Below are 18,077 nucleotides of genomic sequence, written 5' to 3' on the forward strand. Positions count from 1 at the left end.
TCATTGAGTTTTACTGTTAGTAACATACGAATGTATGTATTTCGTTTCCATATATCGTCTTTCCACTCTTTTCTTGTTAACTTTTTGCAACCTTCAAGAGGGGTAGGTGAGCCATCACGCCTTCTGCATCACCTTGAAACACACCCGTCATATATGCGACGCGTGACTTCCACCGCTGTGCACCGCACCGTTTCTTCAGTCCTGTCGCCGGCGCTCTTGCCGTCTTTCAATGGCACATTGCTGTTATCCGTTTGCTTTGCAAGTTGTTCAGCTGCACCGGTGAGAAATTTATACAAGCGCCTGGGACTTGACCATAAAGCAACATCCGAAGAAGTGAAGGCGGCGTACCGCCAACGTGCCCTTGAATGCCACCCCGACGTGGTGGATGATAACCAGAAGGCTCAAGCTGAGGTGGATTTTCGCGCAGTTTCTGAGGCTTACGACGTGTTAATCGACCCACAGAAACGCAAGGAGCACGACAAGGCACTTGGACTCGAGCGTACAGTACCTCCTGCAAAGAAGCAACAGGAGGGAGAAGGAGTGGGTTGCGATTCTAAGGGTTCATTTAATAGGGGAGTAACTCGGCCACGAAACCGGAAACCGTTCGTGCGGGGCGACGCAGATCGCAACTTCCGTGAAGCATTTCACGGTATGTCGCTCGATCAAGTACTCTTTCGGGAGCGACTGAGGCAACGACGTATGCAAAAGCAGATGGAAGAAAAGGCAAAGGAGGGGGACGATGGCTCCCCCGCTGGACGTGAGGAGTCTATTCGGCGTGTGGCCGCTGCAGCGGCGGAGCGCTTTGCAGAAAAAGTGCGGCGACAGTATGGACCAGGCATGTTGCGGCATGCGCGTGTGTACACAAGTTTGTCCCGTGATCCGCAGCCGCCACCGTCGGATTATATGCCCTTTCGCCCGTTCCATGGCTGGACTGTACCGAATGGTGTGCGGACGCCACCTGAACCGACTTTAGGTCCAACCGCAAAGGTGGAGGACGTGAAAGATGTGCAACTTGCAGAACCTGCGGTTGGTGATGCCAGCCACCAGCGGAAGTTGCCGAAACATTTCCCACTGGTACAGGCATCGGATGGTTCTTCGTTGCTACGAGAGGAAACCATTGCCTGTATGGAGCGGGAGCGGCGCTTACCACACAACATGGGAAAGTTGTACTCATATCACAGACCATACTAACCGAGTCAGTAACTGAAGGGACTGCTGTGGTCCTCGGCTACTGGACAACTTTGTTATAACCTGGTGCGCTGGGTATTCAGGTTACTTTTCTTCTGTTATTATTTTTCTTTGTTTTTCTGTGGGAATGGTTGACGCATTACGCCATTTACCCCTCCCTTCTTCAACTGGTGATGATATTAACCCTTCTATTTTACCGTTTAAATGTTTCCATTCACCTTCACACCACAAATGTGAAACACTGAGCGCATCCTTTGTCTACAAAAAATACACCACATCATAAAATATATGACGAGAAGTACATATATTTCGATCAAAGAAAAGATCAACTAACAGCAACAAATACGTATATATTGTAGAAGCCGAGAAAAGCCAAAGAAAAAGAAGAGAAATCAGTAGGGGAAGGTAAAAAAAAAAAAACAACACGACAACTCATTTGTTTCAGCATGCGGCGGCAAATTCTTGGTGCTGCTTGTTTAGTTAAGGCGGCTGCAGCACCGGTCCTCACGGAGTCGGCCCGTGGCATTTACACTACATGGGCCTCAATTCCACTGGAGCCGTGGGCAACGAAAGAGCCATGGCTGAAACGTCTCACCAATCAGTCGCGCTATCGTAGTTTTGAGTTTTGGCACGTGCCAGAGGCGAAGGCACCAACAGGTATTAAATTCTCCTCAGTGGAACTGTACCTCCTGAGTGGCATCGAAGATGATACCAACCGCCTCTTGAACTTAAGTTGGACGTACGACTTTGACTCTTTCTGGAGGGACCGTGTGGACGCGCATGAGATGCTGTACAATTCTATCTACAAGAAACCTTCTTTCATTTCCGGGTTTTTGTTTGGAAATTATTCAGACAATGAAGCTGGACGGAAACACATTGAGAAAAAGTTGAACTACCTCAAATCTGTGCTCCATTGGGCTTTTGCTACGGAGCATTGCCACTCAGCCATTGTGAAGGCGAGATTCGTCATGCAACGTGATGTATGGAATGCTTTGGAGCGTGAGCGGTATCTTGCGGGTTGCTTGGAAGTGGTAGAGACCTTTAAGAAAGAAATACCTCAAGAGTTTGCAAAGAAGGCAATTGAAGAGCTCCAAAACGACCTTACGGCTATGCGGCACTGGGTATGGGACTGCCCGAATGTAAAGCGAGCGTTCCCACAGTTGTCGTAATAGGAAGAAAGGAATGAAAAGTGTCAGTTTTCCTTTCCATAGTCGAACGGGGGGCTGCGGTGTCTGTGTGGGTGTGTGCGTGTGGGGGGTGGGGAGGGGGGAGGAAAGTGAATAGCAAACAAAAGCGAAGAACCGAGCGAAAGCAAGAAGAAGAAATAATTTTGAAAAAACAAACTATTGAACATATTATTCGCTCGAGTCCATGAGAAATGAAGAGATCACAAGGGAATTGTACGGGGATATTTTATCTTTTTTTCTTCCCTCTGTGCCTCCATAGCTGGGAGATTCAAGGGTGAATTCGAAGCAAATACACTTGGGTTGATGTGAATGCGTTTTCTTTAAGTGTTCTTTACAAACTTTTCTCATTCATGTGGCCTCGTTTCGCTGGCTGCCATTTAGCACATATTTGAATTTGGTAACGGGAAACCGGTTGTATTGCCCCCTTTTCCCCTATTATGAGGTACCTTCACTACGCCAACAACGACACAAACGCGCCGCCACATTATCCTCCAATGATCATCGTATTATACATATATATGTATATATGTATATTGCGCATCATATTTCTCGATATCGCTCGGGACTTAGCGCCAACGGAGTTGCTAAGTGAATGTAGATGATGTTGCAGTTGCGGTGGTGCCTGTCTGAAAAAAAAAAAAAGAGAAGGCGTGTATGAGGGAGGAGGGGAAAGGGGAACTATGCCGTGTTTTCATCTTTGTAATATCTTTGGGTGTTTATTGGGTATATAAGTCTCGGAACAACCATTGGAGGATAGGGAGAGCGGACTTTTTGAAAAAAGAAAAAGGTGGAGAAAAAGAAGGAAGGTAGGAACTATGGAAAAGACGTATGCCGTGTATCGATGTATCACAAATCATCAGACGTGGTGGTGAAGTGCTCAAACCTGTCAGAAAATTGTTTTAGTTTACAAAAAAAAAATAACAAAACGATTATCGTTACTTTCTCATCCCTGTATTTTTCCTTCATTTAGTTAGTAACAACACGCTTTTTTTCCCAGGTAAGCCCCGTGAGCACGGCGATGCAGTTCTAGTTCAGTGGGTTTCAAACAAAAAGGGGGGTTTCAAGTAATCTCGTTATTATTTCCTCCCACTCTTTGCTCCTCCCAAGAATTCGTTACTTATCGGGTTGACACCTATTCTTTGCTTTGTACCTCCACGAGTGTTCGCATTAATTTCATGTACGCACTTATTTCTTTACCTTTTCTTTTCTTTTCTGTTTTTTTTATATTTCTTCGCCTCGTATCTTATAGTGTTTAGGTATATTTCGTTCGATTCATTGTAGTATGGAAATGCTCTTAATGTTGCACAGTAGATTATTATATATATATATATATATTTGACCCCCTCCCTTACGACCAGCAGCATGCGAAGAAGACGTGGTTGTGGAATATCATGACATGAAGTGGCGGCAACTGCAGGCGCAATGAATTCATTTACATCCCTTCAAATCGTTCATATAGGGGAAATATGTGTACGTTTGAAATGAAAAAAAAAGGGAAGCAGTTCGGCCATCGAATGCGCAAGCGGTAAATACTTCTTTTGGCTCACACTTTCCTCCAGGTTTAGTCTTGAGTTATTTTAGTGCACTGCTCGTTAAGCGTTACCCGATTTAACGTTGGTACTTCTCTACCGGTTTATTATCGGTATTATTTTTCATGTGCGTCACTTTACTCCTTTTTTGATTGCTTTTAACTTACACCATTTGTTTTGTTAATGCGAATCTCACCTTCACCGATTACCTGCAACAAACTTTTGTCTTTTTTTTTTCCTTTTTGAATTAAATGGTTTACTTTGCTCGCTTAACTGTTTCCCAAGTACGTCTGCTGGCCGGAAGGGCGAAGCGTGACGCGAAACTGTTCTTGTCGGTGCGAAGAAAAAAGGGGGAACAACAATAAACAGCAGCAGAGAGAGTGCTGTGAAGGAAGAGACCAGAGACGAGGTAATTTCCCGCGGTGGAAAATTTGATGGTGATTGTGGCAGCGAAATGAGTTGGTTAACTCCTTCAGGTTCCTCATACTTTCTTTCCAAAGTGGTCGTAAACTCCGCACCGTGCGCTCCATTACATTTATTAGTGATGCACCGGTGCAGGGTTGCGTTTCCATGCGTGAATTACCGCCCTCTGCTTTGGCGTGGCATGTTGCAGGTTCCTTCGAGGCCAACAATATGTGACAATTCTCTCAAGGTACAGTTGCGCCACTCACGAATTAGTTCTTTCAAACAGGAGGGATATTACCGATTTGCAAGAGCCAAAGATATACATGTCGATGAATCATGCTTTACTTTGCTTACTGCGCGAGGTGGTGGGCCAGGTGGGCAAGGGTCGAACAGCAGCAGCAATAAGGTAGAAATGCGTGTTAACATGGCTTCTCTCAGCGAGTACTTTGATGAAGAATTGATTGGAAACATTAAAGCAAATGAATGCGGTAAAGCACTGACATCGGATGAGACACAGCTGATCATTTCAAGCCATGAACACCGAAGTATGTACCAGAACAAAGAGGAATGCATTAGGCGGCTTCAGCAGATGATTCACGTGGCGTCATGGGTTCCTCCTGTGGAAGCTAACCCAATAAAGAAGCCCTCACATATCGTTTCTGAAAGAAAAAATGAGCGGAGAAAAAAAAGTGCAGTGAAAAAAATGCGTCAAACGGCTCGCAAAGGGCTGTGGTAACGTTTCTGCAGAGGAATTGTGTACACTCAAATGGTTATGAGTCCAACAGTTTTTTAGTTGTGTTTAAAAAAAAACGTTTGTCACTACTTACTGCAATTTTACCTTTCCTTGAAGCTATATTTGTTTGATTTATTTCCATTTTTTATTTCCTGTTGCTCTATCTCCCCTTATAATGTAATAGTTAGTATTCAAGTCCATTCAAATATAGAACTTTTGAACGTTGTTTTTTTTTTTCCCTCCCTTTAAAACAATATTTATATTTCTAATATCACATCTTATTGTGTTTAGCTGTTTGGTTCAGGTATGTTAAGACGTTTGTTTACGCGCATGGCCCCGCGGGCAAAAAATCATGAGGAACTGATGAAGATGTTGCGCGAGGGTTCACAAGTGGGGAAAACGGCGGCATCGGAGGAAAGTGGCGTGACATTTCGCGACGTCCGCACGGTTCCCATCGGTGAGTCAAATGAAGCAAAGCGGCGACGATTGCTCTATCAATCAACTTATCGCGGAATGGTGGAGATGGACATTATTCTCGGGGCATTCGCGCGGCAAAACATTGAAACGTTGTCAGCTCCTCAACTGGAAGAATACGATGCGGTGTTAAGACATTTTGATAATGATTTGTATAAATGGCTCGTAATGGATGTTGAGGCCCCAGCGGAGGTTGCACAGATTCCGGTATTTCAGTCACTGCATTCTTTTGTTAGGGATGAGCGGGAGAAGTTACTGAAATGTGCATCATAATTTAGCCTGAGCATATCGGTTTTGTTTTATTCTGCTTTTGTCGAAGTGGGAGGAGGGGGGGGGGTTGAGCAGGTGGAGTGACTTTAAAAAAAAAAGCAAAATAAGGGTGTTTGTAGTTTTGTGAAGTGACTTCGCTACTTGCTACTGTCTGGTAAGTTGATTATATGCCCAGTTGCGCGTAAACGCTCGTGGAGCCGAGGTCATGTAATAGAAAAAACACCTAAAATTTAGTATTGGGGAATTTATTGTCATTACCTACTGTGTGCGTGGCAACGCACATTGCCTCGTTTAGTTTGTTCCTCTTTTGTTGGTATCATTATCTTGATCATTACTATCATTATTGTTATAGCTATTTTTTCATTGTCGTAATGGTTTTTGTATGTTTTTTTTTTTACGATGCGTATCTATGTTTATTTTCCTTTTTTTCTTTACTTCTTTTTCAATTTGATTTGAATATCTGTCCCTTCTTTCTCTTCGCGATAACAAAATATGTCTTTTTTTTCTTTTACTACTATCCGATACTTCTCTATTTTTCACTGCTGCTGTGCGTCTGCAAGCACCACCATATATTCTGTGCAAGTTTTTGTTATTATTTCATTTGTACCCAATTTAGTAGACACGAGCCGGGTGAATGTGTGCGTCAGCTTGCAAAATTCATATTGGTAGCATCAAGTAAATAAGTTTATTTGGTTCCATGCGCTCTTATGAGAGGAAAGGAAAAAAAAAACGGGCAAGTTTGTGGGTGAAGGGGGATCCGACACTTTTAAAAAGGGAGCAGACGAGAACAGACGAGAGGCGAAAGTTAAAGGAAGGGATGCTGCAAATATTTCACACAGGATACGAATAAACTTGAGAGAAAAGCATATGCTTATGTGAAGGAAAAGGGGACTTGGGGAAATAGGCAAAAGTTGAGTTCTCTTACGAGGACTAAACAAATAAAGAAAGGTATAAACATATTTGAAATGGGTAAAAAAGGGATAAATAACAAAACGCTCACCACTCAGTAAAGAAAAAGTCGGGACAACGTGTGTGGGAAACAATGTCATGGGCAAATGTGTGTGTGGAGAGAGAGAGAGAGAGGGGGGGGGAATTATTTGTTTATCGTCCTGCAGGGGTACTAAACAAAAAGATGACATAAAATAACTTGTGCTGCATCGTTGCTTACTCGCTGTGGATAAGTGCTTGTTCTCTTTTTCTTTCTTTATCTTTGGTTACTCCTATTCATAGAGAGAAATTCAGGGTGTGGGAGAGATTGGGCTGCTACGTTCGTGTCAACGATATGGCGGAAATGCTGAACGAAACAGTCGTTTCCCCGCGGAAGTGGTATGTTCACGTGGCGGTTCAGTCATTCGAAGGAGAGTCGTGGGCCATGGTAAAGGGTGAGACAGTAAGGAATACCGCAGTTACTGCAGAACAATCAATGACGGTTGATACTGAAGGTAATCGGGAGAGAAATGAAAACTCCACAAGATCAGTGCTACTCCCATGTACGGATGCTATAAATAAGTTTTCCTCTGGTGTTGGGGGCGCCATGAATTCGGATAATTTCCTGAACATCGTGCGGGAGTGCAACAGTGACGAGTCGTTAGTTAGCCGTGTGGCGGACGTTGGATTTGTTCTTAAACCATTTAGGGATAATGGCGGTAATGGCAGTTGTGAGAAGAACCGTGGCACTGTGGGTGGTGGTGACCGGCCTGCAGAAATGCACTACCAGCTTGTTCAATCTATTGGCCCACTTCTAAAGGACGTATTGGAGCCACCTGTTTCTGCCGTTATCGATGACTGTGTTGATGCCACGGTGCTCGTTTACGGGGCTACGCAAGAGATGAAACACCTGGGCGTTGTTGGTACACCGTCAGCGTGTGGTTTGTTGCCGAAAAGTATCTGCATGATCGTTAATAAGTGTTCTCAACATCGCAAGCAGACTCTGCTGGAGCGTGCGGCTACGGCCGAGTCAAATTCAACAGGTGGCTCAACGAACCTCACTGGCAGCAACATTTCTGGGGAGGGGACTCATAGAGGAAAAGATCATTGTTTTGTTGACGCTGAAGCATCATTTATCGCTTTTGACAGAACCAATGTGGCGGATTTGTTGGACCTGAGTAATATCGACGTGGAAATTAGCTTTAATATGGCCCGGAAGGAAACACAACCCAATAACGGTGGTGAAGACAGCACTTCTCAAGAATCACGCTGTGGCGTAACTTCCACCGGAGCCTGCATTAAAAACGCGCGTTCGCTGCCCGTTAATAACGTAAATGATGCTCTCAAGGCACTTGATATTGGCCTCGAAAGCCTTGCTTCTGCTGTGAATAATGGTTTACTACCCTCAGAGATTGGTACGTCGCTGCTATTTTCGCTTACTTTCTTCACGGACGACGGGCATGTGGCCACCTTCCGTATATTTTGTTTAGCCGAAGATGCTGCTGTTCAGGATTGGATCGTGTCATCGGTGCTATCAAGAAGTTCTGGTCGTCATAATGGCCCGGAACCACCGGTGTTACGTCACAATGCCGTGGCACTACTGATGCCTCTTCTGTGCCAGGGAAATGCATTCGCGTCAGTGTTGCTTTGTGTATACAATTCTGTTACGGCACTTCAGCGACTCTCACGCGACTTAACTTTTGCCATCGCCGCACAAAAGCTCACCACAACACCGTGTCCAGTATCCCTTGTTGGAAGGAAGGGAATACCTTCGCTTGCCTGCGGCTCAGGGAGTCGCTTGCCGAATACCGGTCAGCGGAGTCTTTCATCTGATAAGCACAAACGAGGCTCTGTGGTCTCGAAAAAGGAGCGACGAGTTGATCCTACCCACGTGGACTCTCCATTGAGCGGACTCACTCCACGCTCCGGCGTGTGTGTTCCGCTTAGTATGGACGATCAACTGATTCACGAAGAGGAATTAAGCAAAGCGTGTCAGGGGGAACGTTTTGTCGATATGCCCTTGCATAGGGCCAGTGGTGTCGAAGCACCATATTCAATTATTTTAACAACTGCAAAGAAGGAAACACGAGTGCTGCTGGGTCGCTCTCCACCAGCTCTCGCGGCTGAATCGGGAGTGGCAGGCAACTTGAGTCATGGCGCTGAAACTGCTGCAGATTTGAATCTGGCATGTAGTGGTGAAGGTTGCCGTCATTCCTCTTCAGAGGCCGCCAACCCTTCCACTCGTGGGTCAGATGGAACTTTAAATAAGGTAGATGATGGTTGTCCCAGTGGAATAAAGAATGTTGTAGATGCCGGACAGAATGCTATGAAAGGCGTTTCATGCTCGGGAGTGCTGCAATTACCTTCTTTTGGTGACGGCGGGATTGAAAATGTTTCAAACAAAAGCGAAATTGGGAATGCCAAACCTACAATGGGAAAGAATATAGATTATACTGCTAATTCCAGTGGCATCAGCAACTGCCAGGCGACGAGTCTCACTTCTGCAAATGTTTCTGATGCCCAACGCTTGCGATTCAAAGATATCCTTTGCAGGGATGAGGAACGACATGATGTGGGCAATGTCGATGTCCCCGCAACTTCTTCTGCATCCCCTCCACAGGGTGGAAATGGTTCTGAAGCGGTTGCAGAGGGCCGAACAGTTTCCTCACTGGACCCTCATTCCACTTCAAGCGAGATGGAGTTACTTGTTGATGAATTCATTTGTTTCTACCGTGATTCCTGCGCAACAAAAGACCGAGTGGCTCACCTGGAAAGGGAATTAGCTCGCGCCCGCAAAGCACTTGAGGGGAAACGGGAGTTGGAGGAAAAACTGGCTCGGCAGCAGGACTTGACGGAAAAACTTCGTGAGCAGGTGGCCCTTTTGCTTGCTGAAAGAGAGTTATACTGTGGGACGAGGTGAAAAAGAGGATGGAAGTAATGACGACATGGCGGAGAATCGAAGCTAATCAAATTATTAAGGTATGGGATCACGGGGAATATATGGATTTAAGATGCAAAAGAAATAATAAAGGAAGTAAAGTAAAAGAGCTTGTGGAGGATATTTAAAAAAAAAAAAATAATAGATGGTGGTGACATAAGTTATGATTTTTGACGAGGAAATTATGTGGAGGAGGCATTGATTGTAATGTTTCTTGTGCTTTCCACAACTTCCTCTTTCTTTCTTTCTTTGCGCGGATCTGCACATGTGTTTGTGTGTGTGTGTGTGTGTGTGTGTGTGTGTGTGTGTGTGTATAAATATGCATAAATATGTGTTAAGAGTCCTGTTGATTAATGTTACACACATTTGGACGTATTACTTAATGAAGAAATAATGAAGATATGTGAAAGCACGCACATGTATGAAAGAGTATGCGTTTAGGTAGAGGAGTAGTTTCTTTTTCTTTTTTCTTTATTTATCTTGGTGCACATGGTGCCGGGTGCTCATCTGCACTTCGTCTCTCCTGTATTTACCCATCGTATCAGCAAAGCGATATTGATGCAGTTTTTTTTTTCTTGTGATTTTGTTTGTCATAATCACTTTTTGTTTTCTTTCAAGTTATTTTCATCTTTTTTTTTTTTGGTGTGTTCACCTGCTTCTCTTGATTATGTTCCTTTTTGTGAGATAACTCTTTTTTTTTCTTTATTCAGCTTTTATCATATCTGCGTATAATAGCAAAAAAAAAAAAACAACAACACGCACACACTCACATGCATACGCATATGCGTCAATTCATCCGCCCTTTTTTCAGTCTTTTCACTCTCTCCCGTCGCAAATTTCTTTTTTTTCTTCTTTTTTTCTTTTTGACTTTATTAAAATATATTTATATATTTATATATTTTTTTCCTTTTCCTTTTCCCTTCTCATTTCCCTCAGAAGCGCATGCGAGAGCACACTCCTTGAATGGGGTTTTCATGTTCCAGTCATTGTGTGTGTTTGTATGACGCACTGAAGCACGTCGCTCTGTTTTTATTGTTTTTGTTATATATTTTCGTCCTCTCCATATAAATTAAATGAATGAATTACTTATATTAATATATATTTTAAAAATAAAAAATAATAAAAATAATATATATATATATATATATATATATATTAATATACCATTTGCGCTTTTTTTTGTTTTTCTGCTCTTTTAACTAGTGGATCACACACCGAGGAATGTGAATCAAAAAGGAGCCACTTCCCGCTGTTCGCACACTCTCAAAGAAGAAAAAAAAAATAAATAACAGATAAGCGAAAGAAATTAATTTGATGAGACAGCAACGACAAAAGGGTGTTTACAAAAAAAAAAATAAGCGCAAGTAAAAGAACAAAGATTTATATTTTAGAAAAAAAAAGCAAGATGGATGGTGTGTACATATAAGAAATTAAGTTAGGTTAAATTAAAGTGTTACCCTCAATTCCGTTTGCATTTCTGTTCTTTCCTCAAAGGGGGGGGGGTGGAAGGAAAAGGAAGGAGAGAAAAAGAAAAGATGTAACATTACATATAAATATAATTATTTACCTATTTATTCATATTTGTGTCTTATTAGTTGAGTCAAAACGAAATTAAAAGAAAATTAAACGAAGTGTTTGTGTTGCAATTCATACTGTACATTAATATGAATAATGTTTACGCTTTTGCATATTATTTTGGTGTGAGTGAGTGAGTGAGTGTGGTGGGAAAGGGTTGCAGTAACACCTGTTGGGGTTTTTTCTTTTTCTTTTTCTTTTTTGTTGTTGTTACAAAATTATTATTATTATTTTGTTTCCACCTCCTTTTTTTTTGTTCTTGCCGTTACGGATTTATTTTTAGCCATACGGATGTTGTGGGAATGGAGGGTGAATGGAAACAAACGAAGGTGAATAACAACATTTACGTTTATGGGATTTGGTTTAATTTTTTTTAATTGTCTTCTTTTTTTTTTTTTGGTTGTGTGCTTTCGCCGTCTCGTATCATATCAACTTGCGTGTGCCTCGCAATATGACGCATATGTGTTTTCTTTTTCTTTTTTCTTTTTTTGTAATAATTTCTCACTGGTACCACATACGGTTCCGACATTATCAGGAGCAACGTTACGGAACTAATTATGTTGATCATCATTTAATTCTTTTTTTTTGTTGTTGTTGTTGCTCTTGTAGAAATTTTTTTAAAGGAAAAAAAAGAGAATTTTCGAGACACTTCGTTTTATCTTGTTTTCGTTTTTTTGTTTTTTTTTTGTGTTTTTTGTGTTTGTTTGTTTGCGGCTGCGGTGAGAAGTGACAAAAGCAGCGAGACCGAAACGTTTATGCGGGAAGGACAATATTATCTTTCTTTTTTTCTTTTTTTTATTCAGTAACCGGAAGGGGCGACAGTCGCTAAGCTCACACGTAAGCTCGTGCAAGAATGGTGGGACAGTTGAATATATTCCATAATAAATAAATACAAAAAAAAAGGAAGGAAAAACACTCGCAATATTATTTCCTTTCTGGTTTTGAATGTATTTTATTTTCTCACTATTGTTTCCCTTCGTTTTTTCTTTGTGTATGTTTTTTTTTTATAAAAAAAACACGTTTGACATGATGGAAAGGAAAGATATTTTTTTTCTTTTCTTCCAATGTGTCCGTCAACTTCATATATTTATACTTATTAAAGTCAGCATATACCTATTGTTATTTATTTTATAAGTATATAAATAAATAAATAAATAAATATATATATATATGTATGTGTGTGTAATCGTTTATTCATATTTGCTTTATGGACCATTTTTTGCAGTTGATTCCCGTGCGTTTTATCCCTCTCTTCTTTTGTTAATTCCTTTTTGTTAATTTTGTTCATCTCCTTATATATTCCATCTTGAAGAAGCACAACTGTTGTTTGTGTGTTTCCTGTCCTGTGCTGCATATTCGTTTGCTACTACGGCTCATGTGTTTTATTTAGTGCGTGAATTCACTTTACACACCTAACTGCACTTTGCGATGTTGTAGTCCTTTTTCATCTTCATCTTTATCTTTGTATTTATATTTTGCTTTACTTTTAATTTAATTCCATTCAATTCAATTCAATTCAATTCTTTTCCTATTTTTTTCTAAAAAAAAAATTCATCTCATAACTTTTATATCATGCATTCCATCATTTCACCCGTAACTCTTATTACGCTTAGGTGCAGTGATAGTGGCTCATACTTACAGAACAAATATTAAGTTTGGACCTTAGTTGTAAGGAAGGAAAAAATAAAAATAAAAAAATAAAATTAAAAAAAAAACATCATGATTCCGTCACAACTGAAGAGCATGACAACATTCACTAATGAGGGACGGGTAAAGCCTCCTATGAGCTACAGAGCAAATATTGATGTTTTGCCGCAGCACATTGTTACCAAATACTTTATCTTGGAAAAGGATAAGGAGACGACAGATTGGTTAAAAGAAGCTGCGAATGTTAGCGCATTAAGGATCTTAATAGCCAACCTGCTTCGTCATTTTGTTTCGCTCACTACCGCCAATGGAATTGTGGGAAGAGGCGGCATGTTTGTTGTGTCTACCGAACAGGCTGCGAAGTTGCTGCTCGGAAGGACAATTGCTCAGCAATGGACGCGCTACAGGGACACGATGGAGCCGCCTTTCGAAACATTACTTGATGTTGGCGCTGGTGATGGAGGTGTTACTTCTCGATTGCAGCCTCTCTTTAAGCGAGTGACTGCTACAGAATTTTCTATACCAATGCGCTGGCGTCTTTGGCGGCGTGGTTATGAGGTGCTTCCATATCAGGACCCCTTCACAAATAAGGACGGCTCGAGGCGGTATTATGACGTAATTTCTTGTCTCAATGTTCTCGATCGCGCAGACAGGCCCCTTGACCTTCTGGCGTCCATGCGCGACTCACTGGGTCCTGAAGGTATTCTTCTTTTGGCTGTTGTATTGCCATGGTGCCCGTTTGTGGAAGACGGAAGCATTAAGAGACGACCATCACAGATGATGCCAATGGACGGTGGCGAGTGTTGCAAAGGTGCGACGTTCGAGCAGTCATTACAATGCCTTATGGATAACGTTTTGGTACCGTTTGGTTTTCAGTTGGAGCGGTGGTGTAAACTACCTTACCTTTGTGAGGGTAATATGATTGCTGAATATGCCGTGCTTCATGATGCTGTTATGGTGCTAACAAGGAAGGGAGACAATGGTACTGCAACTGCGGAAAAAGATACAGATGGTAGTACTATCCATACTTGAAGCTGCCGTAAAACACTATTATTCTGCATGTAACTGTGTTGCTTCTGATGGGGGCTCTGATGCGTTTCCCTCAAATCATATGGTGATCTAGCCTACAAAATGGGTGAAGTGTCTTGCCATCATCGTGTTCATCCTCTACCGCGTACGTTTACTTGTGTTGGGCATTTTTTTCCCCCACCCTTTGGTTACATTTGGTCTCTTTTTTTTTTTTTTTAAAGTTATTATTATAATTTTTTTTTTTTTACCCCAGTTCATGCTCGTTTGTGTGTAAGTTTCGAAGGTGATCTCCTTCTGTTTACCCGCCCACTTTTTGCTTCATGGTATGATTGCTTAATCTCTTGCAGTTGCCTTTGTGCCAACTCTTTTCGCGAAGTCAAGTTTGTAAGTGGCTTTTACAGAAGGTAGCGTAAATGAGCGCACCACCACCGCCACCGCCACCACCACAACCATCTGGAGGATTTCCCCCGTCATATGCACCGCCTGCTCCTCCAGGCTTTAAAGCACCCCCGATGCCGCCTGGTTTTAAAGCACCTCCGATGCCACCCGGTTTCAAAATGCCCCCCAGACCGCCAATGCCACCAGGATTCAAAATGCCTCCCGGTGGGCCGCGTCCACCGGGACCGCCAATGCCACCACATGCTCAACAGGGATCATATCCAAATTACCCAACTCCTCCCGGAGCGCCTCCGATGCCACCCGGCGGTCGTTATGCCCCCGCACCGCCGCGACCCCCAAGTGGAGGATCGGATCAAGAAAATGGACAGGGTTATATGATGCATTCGGGCGCCGTGCACGGACAATATGACGCGTATGCACGAGAGGACTACAATTACGGAGTGCCTCCGGGTCCCGATTCACGCGGGTATTCGTCATATCATCCCTCACAACAATACCACCAGGGATACTATGGAGCTCCTGCTGCGCACGGTGGCGAAAATCGTGGCAACCGCCGTGATGAAGAGGCCCGTGAACCGACCAACACCGTGTGGGTGGGGAACCTGGACGTCCAGAGGCATTCGGATGACTTTCTGAGGCAAGAGTTTCGGGAATTTGGAAGGGTTGTACGCATTGCTAAGGTGCCTGACAAGAGTTATTGTTTTGTGCATTTCCGCTATGTGGAGGAGGCGCGTAACGCCGTTGAGACGCTTAGTGCGAGGGGCTCATTGGGTGGAGCAAGGTTTAGCTACGGCAAGATGTTTGACTACTCGCAGGATGAAGGGGGCATGCAGCAGGATGGAGGCATGTCAAATCAAGGAATGCGACCACCTCGACGTCCCCGTGAGGAGGAACGTCACGAACATGAAGAGCGCCGCCGGCGCCCTCGTCGCGATGAGGAACCGATGGAGCCGACTAATGTGTTGTGGATTGGGGACCTTCCCCCAACTATTACAAATGAGGAGCTGAATGAGAATTTCAAGGTCTTTGGAACAATTTTAAATATTTCGAGATTAGACTGTAAGAATATGGCATTTATTCACTTCGAAAATATTGAAAGCTGTACGCAGGCTCTAGACTTAATGCGTGATCAGCTCATTTGTGGCGCCCGTGTTGCGCTTAATTACGGTCGAGCGCAACGCAATCCTGTCTCCCAGACGAGCGGACTCTCACCAGATGGCATCCCACTTAGTGAAACCCCGACAAATGTAATATTCGTTGGGCAGTTTGCAACAGATGTGACAGAGGAGGATATAGAAGCTTTGTTTGAGCCTTTTGAAGGGTTCATCAATTCCAAGTTTATCCACTCCAGCTGCATCGCCTTCGGACATTTCGATACAGTAGATCACGCCCGCGCCGCTCGTGTGGCATTGAACAACACTCTTTTAAAAGGGGCTCCTGCGCGCATTAGTTTCGGTAAGACAAATCACACACTTACCATGGCTGACCGCATGCGTCGGGGAAGACCAGCACCTCTTGTGGATGGAGTTGAGGTCATCCCTGAGACCGTTGCAGGTGCGCCGGCCCGTGGCTCGCTTGATGGCGTTAGCGGTGCACTTGTCGCAGGTCCTGGTTTGAGTGGTGCGTCGGAAAATGGAGCAGTGGTGATGATCCCTGCAATGGGTGCGGCTGTCACTGCCACCTCGCCCCCGCAAGCTCATGCTTCTTTTACGCGTGAGAGACCTGCTCCCGATATGACTTTAGATGCCCGGTTACAATCACTTCTAGGTGCCACGTATAATTCCTGCGGAGAGGCGGAGAAGTCGTTAAGTCCGAGTGTTATTCAAACTATATGTGATTTGATCGATGACTGCGTGGATGAAGGTAGTGAGAAGCGACTGGATGACGCTATCTTTTTATACACTCCACTTAATTCGGCTCATGTGTTCGGCATTCTAGCCAAACGGATGCAAAGTTTTTTTAACGACGATCCTCACAAGAAACTTTACATTGCGTACGCAGCTACTCGCGTATTGTTGGCAGCGAAAACGGACTACGTTTTCTTTACCAAGGCTGCCATGAATGCCTACCTTATGGTATTATTTGTAACCAGTCAAGGACAAACACCTGATGGGATGGAGCAACTTGTCGCCATAATTGAAAGTGTGCGTCGACACCCCTTCATTGAGAAACAGCGATTGGATGCCGAATATACGGAAATTTTCCGCGGCCAATTGGAGGAAATCCTCGGACGTGCAAAGGAAGAACAGGACCTGACGTCTCTCATCACAAAGAAGAGGCGTCGGTAAATATGATTGGATTTGATGATTTGGTTGTACTGCTGTTGTGCGGTCATGGAAGTGTTTGAAAATAGGGGAGGGAAATGAAGAGGAAAAGCAAGCAAGCAAACAAACAAACAAACGAACGAACAACAACAACAACAACAACAAAAACAACAAAAACCGAGTGAACAAGAATGACGCTGAAGGTATGTGTGTTAGGCGTGTGAAAAGAGTTGATTAGTGAAGAGATAAATTAAAAAAAAGGGGAAAATACATACGAAAGAAAGAAAGGAAGGAAGCAAAAACAAAAAAAGCTGAATGCATGAAGAATGGTATTAAATAAAGATAACGCTTACTAGGAAAACACTTTGAAGGAAACTGGGGAGAATCGGATACTGAGGAAAAGAAAATGGTGAGCGCAGGTATTGCGTTTGGGAAGGACATCACAAAAAAAGTATGATGACGTGAGTACACTGCGACTGCCGCAACGAAGCCGTAAAGTATGTTAAGTGCGGCTATGTTTTCTTTTTCTTTTTTTTTTTTTGAATTTCTTTTTCCTTCCGATTATTTTGCGTGAGTTTACTGTACTCTATATATCTAATCCTGTGGTGCTGCTGTTGTTTTCACGTTGTGTTCTTGTTTTGTCTTTTCTGACGCGCAGACGAACCCTGTTGGCAGTAAAGATGGCAAGGCGTGTTGGCGGGTGAAGATTTCAAAAAAATAAAATAAAATAATAACAATAATGATTGAATTTTACCATGAAAATACGACACGGTGTGAATGAAGTAGAGAGGAGAATATATTATATGTTTGTTCAGGCTATGATTTGTTTTTTTTCTCTTTAACCGTCATTATTACTATGGTATTTGTAAGCAATAAACGTAAGTGTGTTCGTGCGTCTGTTGCAATCACGCTCTCTGATCAAATATCTTCTGTTCTTTTTTTTTTCCTCACTGGCTTTCCTTCCCATCTCGGCCTTCTTTGTTTTCTTGTGTGGTGTTGCTTGCCAGCATGCAAACAAATAATAATAATAATGATAACAATAATAATGTTGCGATTACTGACATGTAAACCTGCATACATACAAAAAATACAAAACAAGAAACACATACACATCAAACTAAATTATTTATGATATAAACCAACGTAAAACAAAATATTCAATGAATAACTACATAAATATACTTCTATATATATATATATATATATATGTATAAGCTGTCTCTAGGTTGCCTTCGTTTACACCCTCTTACAGCTCGCGTGTGGATTCGTTTCCTTTGCCTTGTTGATTTGATATCTACTCTGTTAGTATTTACTTCGGTGTCTCTGTGTGCCTGTCTCGCTTCAACAACAACAACAAAATATATTCACATCTTCAGGAACATACCCGCATCTTCTCGTGCACGTGAATATTATTTATGATTGAACACTTGTATTTGCACCTACAAATGCATGTACATTTACATATATTATCGGTCAACTGGGTGCTGTTGCGGTGATGTTCGATGAGAGTTT

The 18,077-nt window shown here is 42.7% G+C and overlaps 7 protein-coding genes across 7 annotated transcripts; all 7 read left to right on the top strand.

Annotated features, from left to right (window-relative positions):
* Positions 1 to 30: 30 nt before the first annotated feature.
* On the top strand, positions 31 to 1,191 carry TbgDal_VI2240 (chaperone protein DNAj, putative; the record flags this gene model as incomplete). Its single annotated transcript, XM_011775729.1, has 1 exon — positions 31 to 1,191. The coding sequence occupies one exon, from the start codon at positions 31 to 33 to the stop codon at positions 1,189 to 1,191; it is 1,161 nt and encodes a 386-aa protein (XP_011774031.1).
* A 443-nt stretch (positions 1,192 to 1,634) lies between these two features.
* Positions 1,635 to 2,357, top strand: TbgDal_VI2250 (hypothetical protein, conserved; the record flags this gene model as incomplete). Its single annotated transcript, XM_011775730.1, has 1 exon — positions 1,635 to 2,357. One exon carries the CDS (start codon positions 1,635 to 1,637, stop codon positions 2,355 to 2,357), a length of 723 nt encoding a protein of 240 aa, XP_011774032.1.
* Positions 2,358 to 4,358: 2,001 nt separating this feature from the next.
* TbgDal_VI2260 (hypothetical protein, conserved) lies at positions 4,359 to 5,045 on the top strand (the record flags this gene model as incomplete). The annotated part of the gene is made up of 1 exon (XM_011775731.1): positions 4,359 to 5,045. One exon carries the CDS (start codon positions 4,359 to 4,361, stop codon positions 5,043 to 5,045), a length of 687 nt encoding a protein of 228 aa, XP_011774033.1.
* Positions 5,046 to 5,348: 303 nt separating this feature from the next.
* TbgDal_VI2270 (hypothetical protein, conserved) lies at positions 5,349 to 5,789 on the top strand (the record flags this gene model as incomplete). The annotated part of the gene is made up of 1 exon (XM_011775732.1): positions 5,349 to 5,789. The coding sequence occupies one exon, from the start codon at positions 5,349 to 5,351 to the stop codon at positions 5,787 to 5,789; it is 441 nt and encodes a 146-aa protein (XP_011774034.1).
* Positions 5,790 to 7,068: 1,279 nt separating this feature from the next.
* Positions 7,069 to 9,633, top strand: TbgDal_VI2280 (hypothetical protein, conserved; the record flags this gene model as incomplete). Its single annotated transcript, XM_011775733.1, has 1 exon — positions 7,069 to 9,633. One exon carries the CDS (start codon positions 7,069 to 7,071, stop codon positions 9,631 to 9,633), a length of 2,565 nt encoding a protein of 854 aa, XP_011774035.1.
* Positions 9,634 to 12,945: 3,312 nt separating this feature from the next.
* Positions 12,946 to 13,905, top strand: TbgDal_VI2290 (DREV methyltransferase, putative; the record flags this gene model as incomplete). The annotated part of the gene is made up of 1 exon (XM_011775734.1): positions 12,946 to 13,905. One exon carries the CDS (start codon positions 12,946 to 12,948, stop codon positions 13,903 to 13,905), a length of 960 nt encoding a protein of 319 aa, XP_011774036.1.
* Positions 13,906 to 14,315: 410 nt separating this feature from the next.
* TbgDal_VI2300 (RNA-binding protein, putative) lies at positions 14,316 to 16,589 on the top strand (the record flags this gene model as incomplete). Its single annotated transcript, XM_011775735.1, has 1 exon — positions 14,316 to 16,589. The coding sequence occupies one exon, from the start codon at positions 14,316 to 14,318 to the stop codon at positions 16,587 to 16,589; it is 2,274 nt and encodes a 757-aa protein (XP_011774037.1).
* Positions 16,590 to 18,077: the final 1,488 nt, after the last annotated feature.

Source organism: Trypanosoma brucei, chromosome 6 (genome assembly GCF_000210295.1).
Source record: "Trypanosoma brucei gambiense DAL972 chromosome 6, complete sequence".
Taxonomy (NCBI): domain Eukaryota; phylum Euglenozoa; class Kinetoplastea; order Trypanosomatida; family Trypanosomatidae; genus Trypanosoma; species Trypanosoma brucei.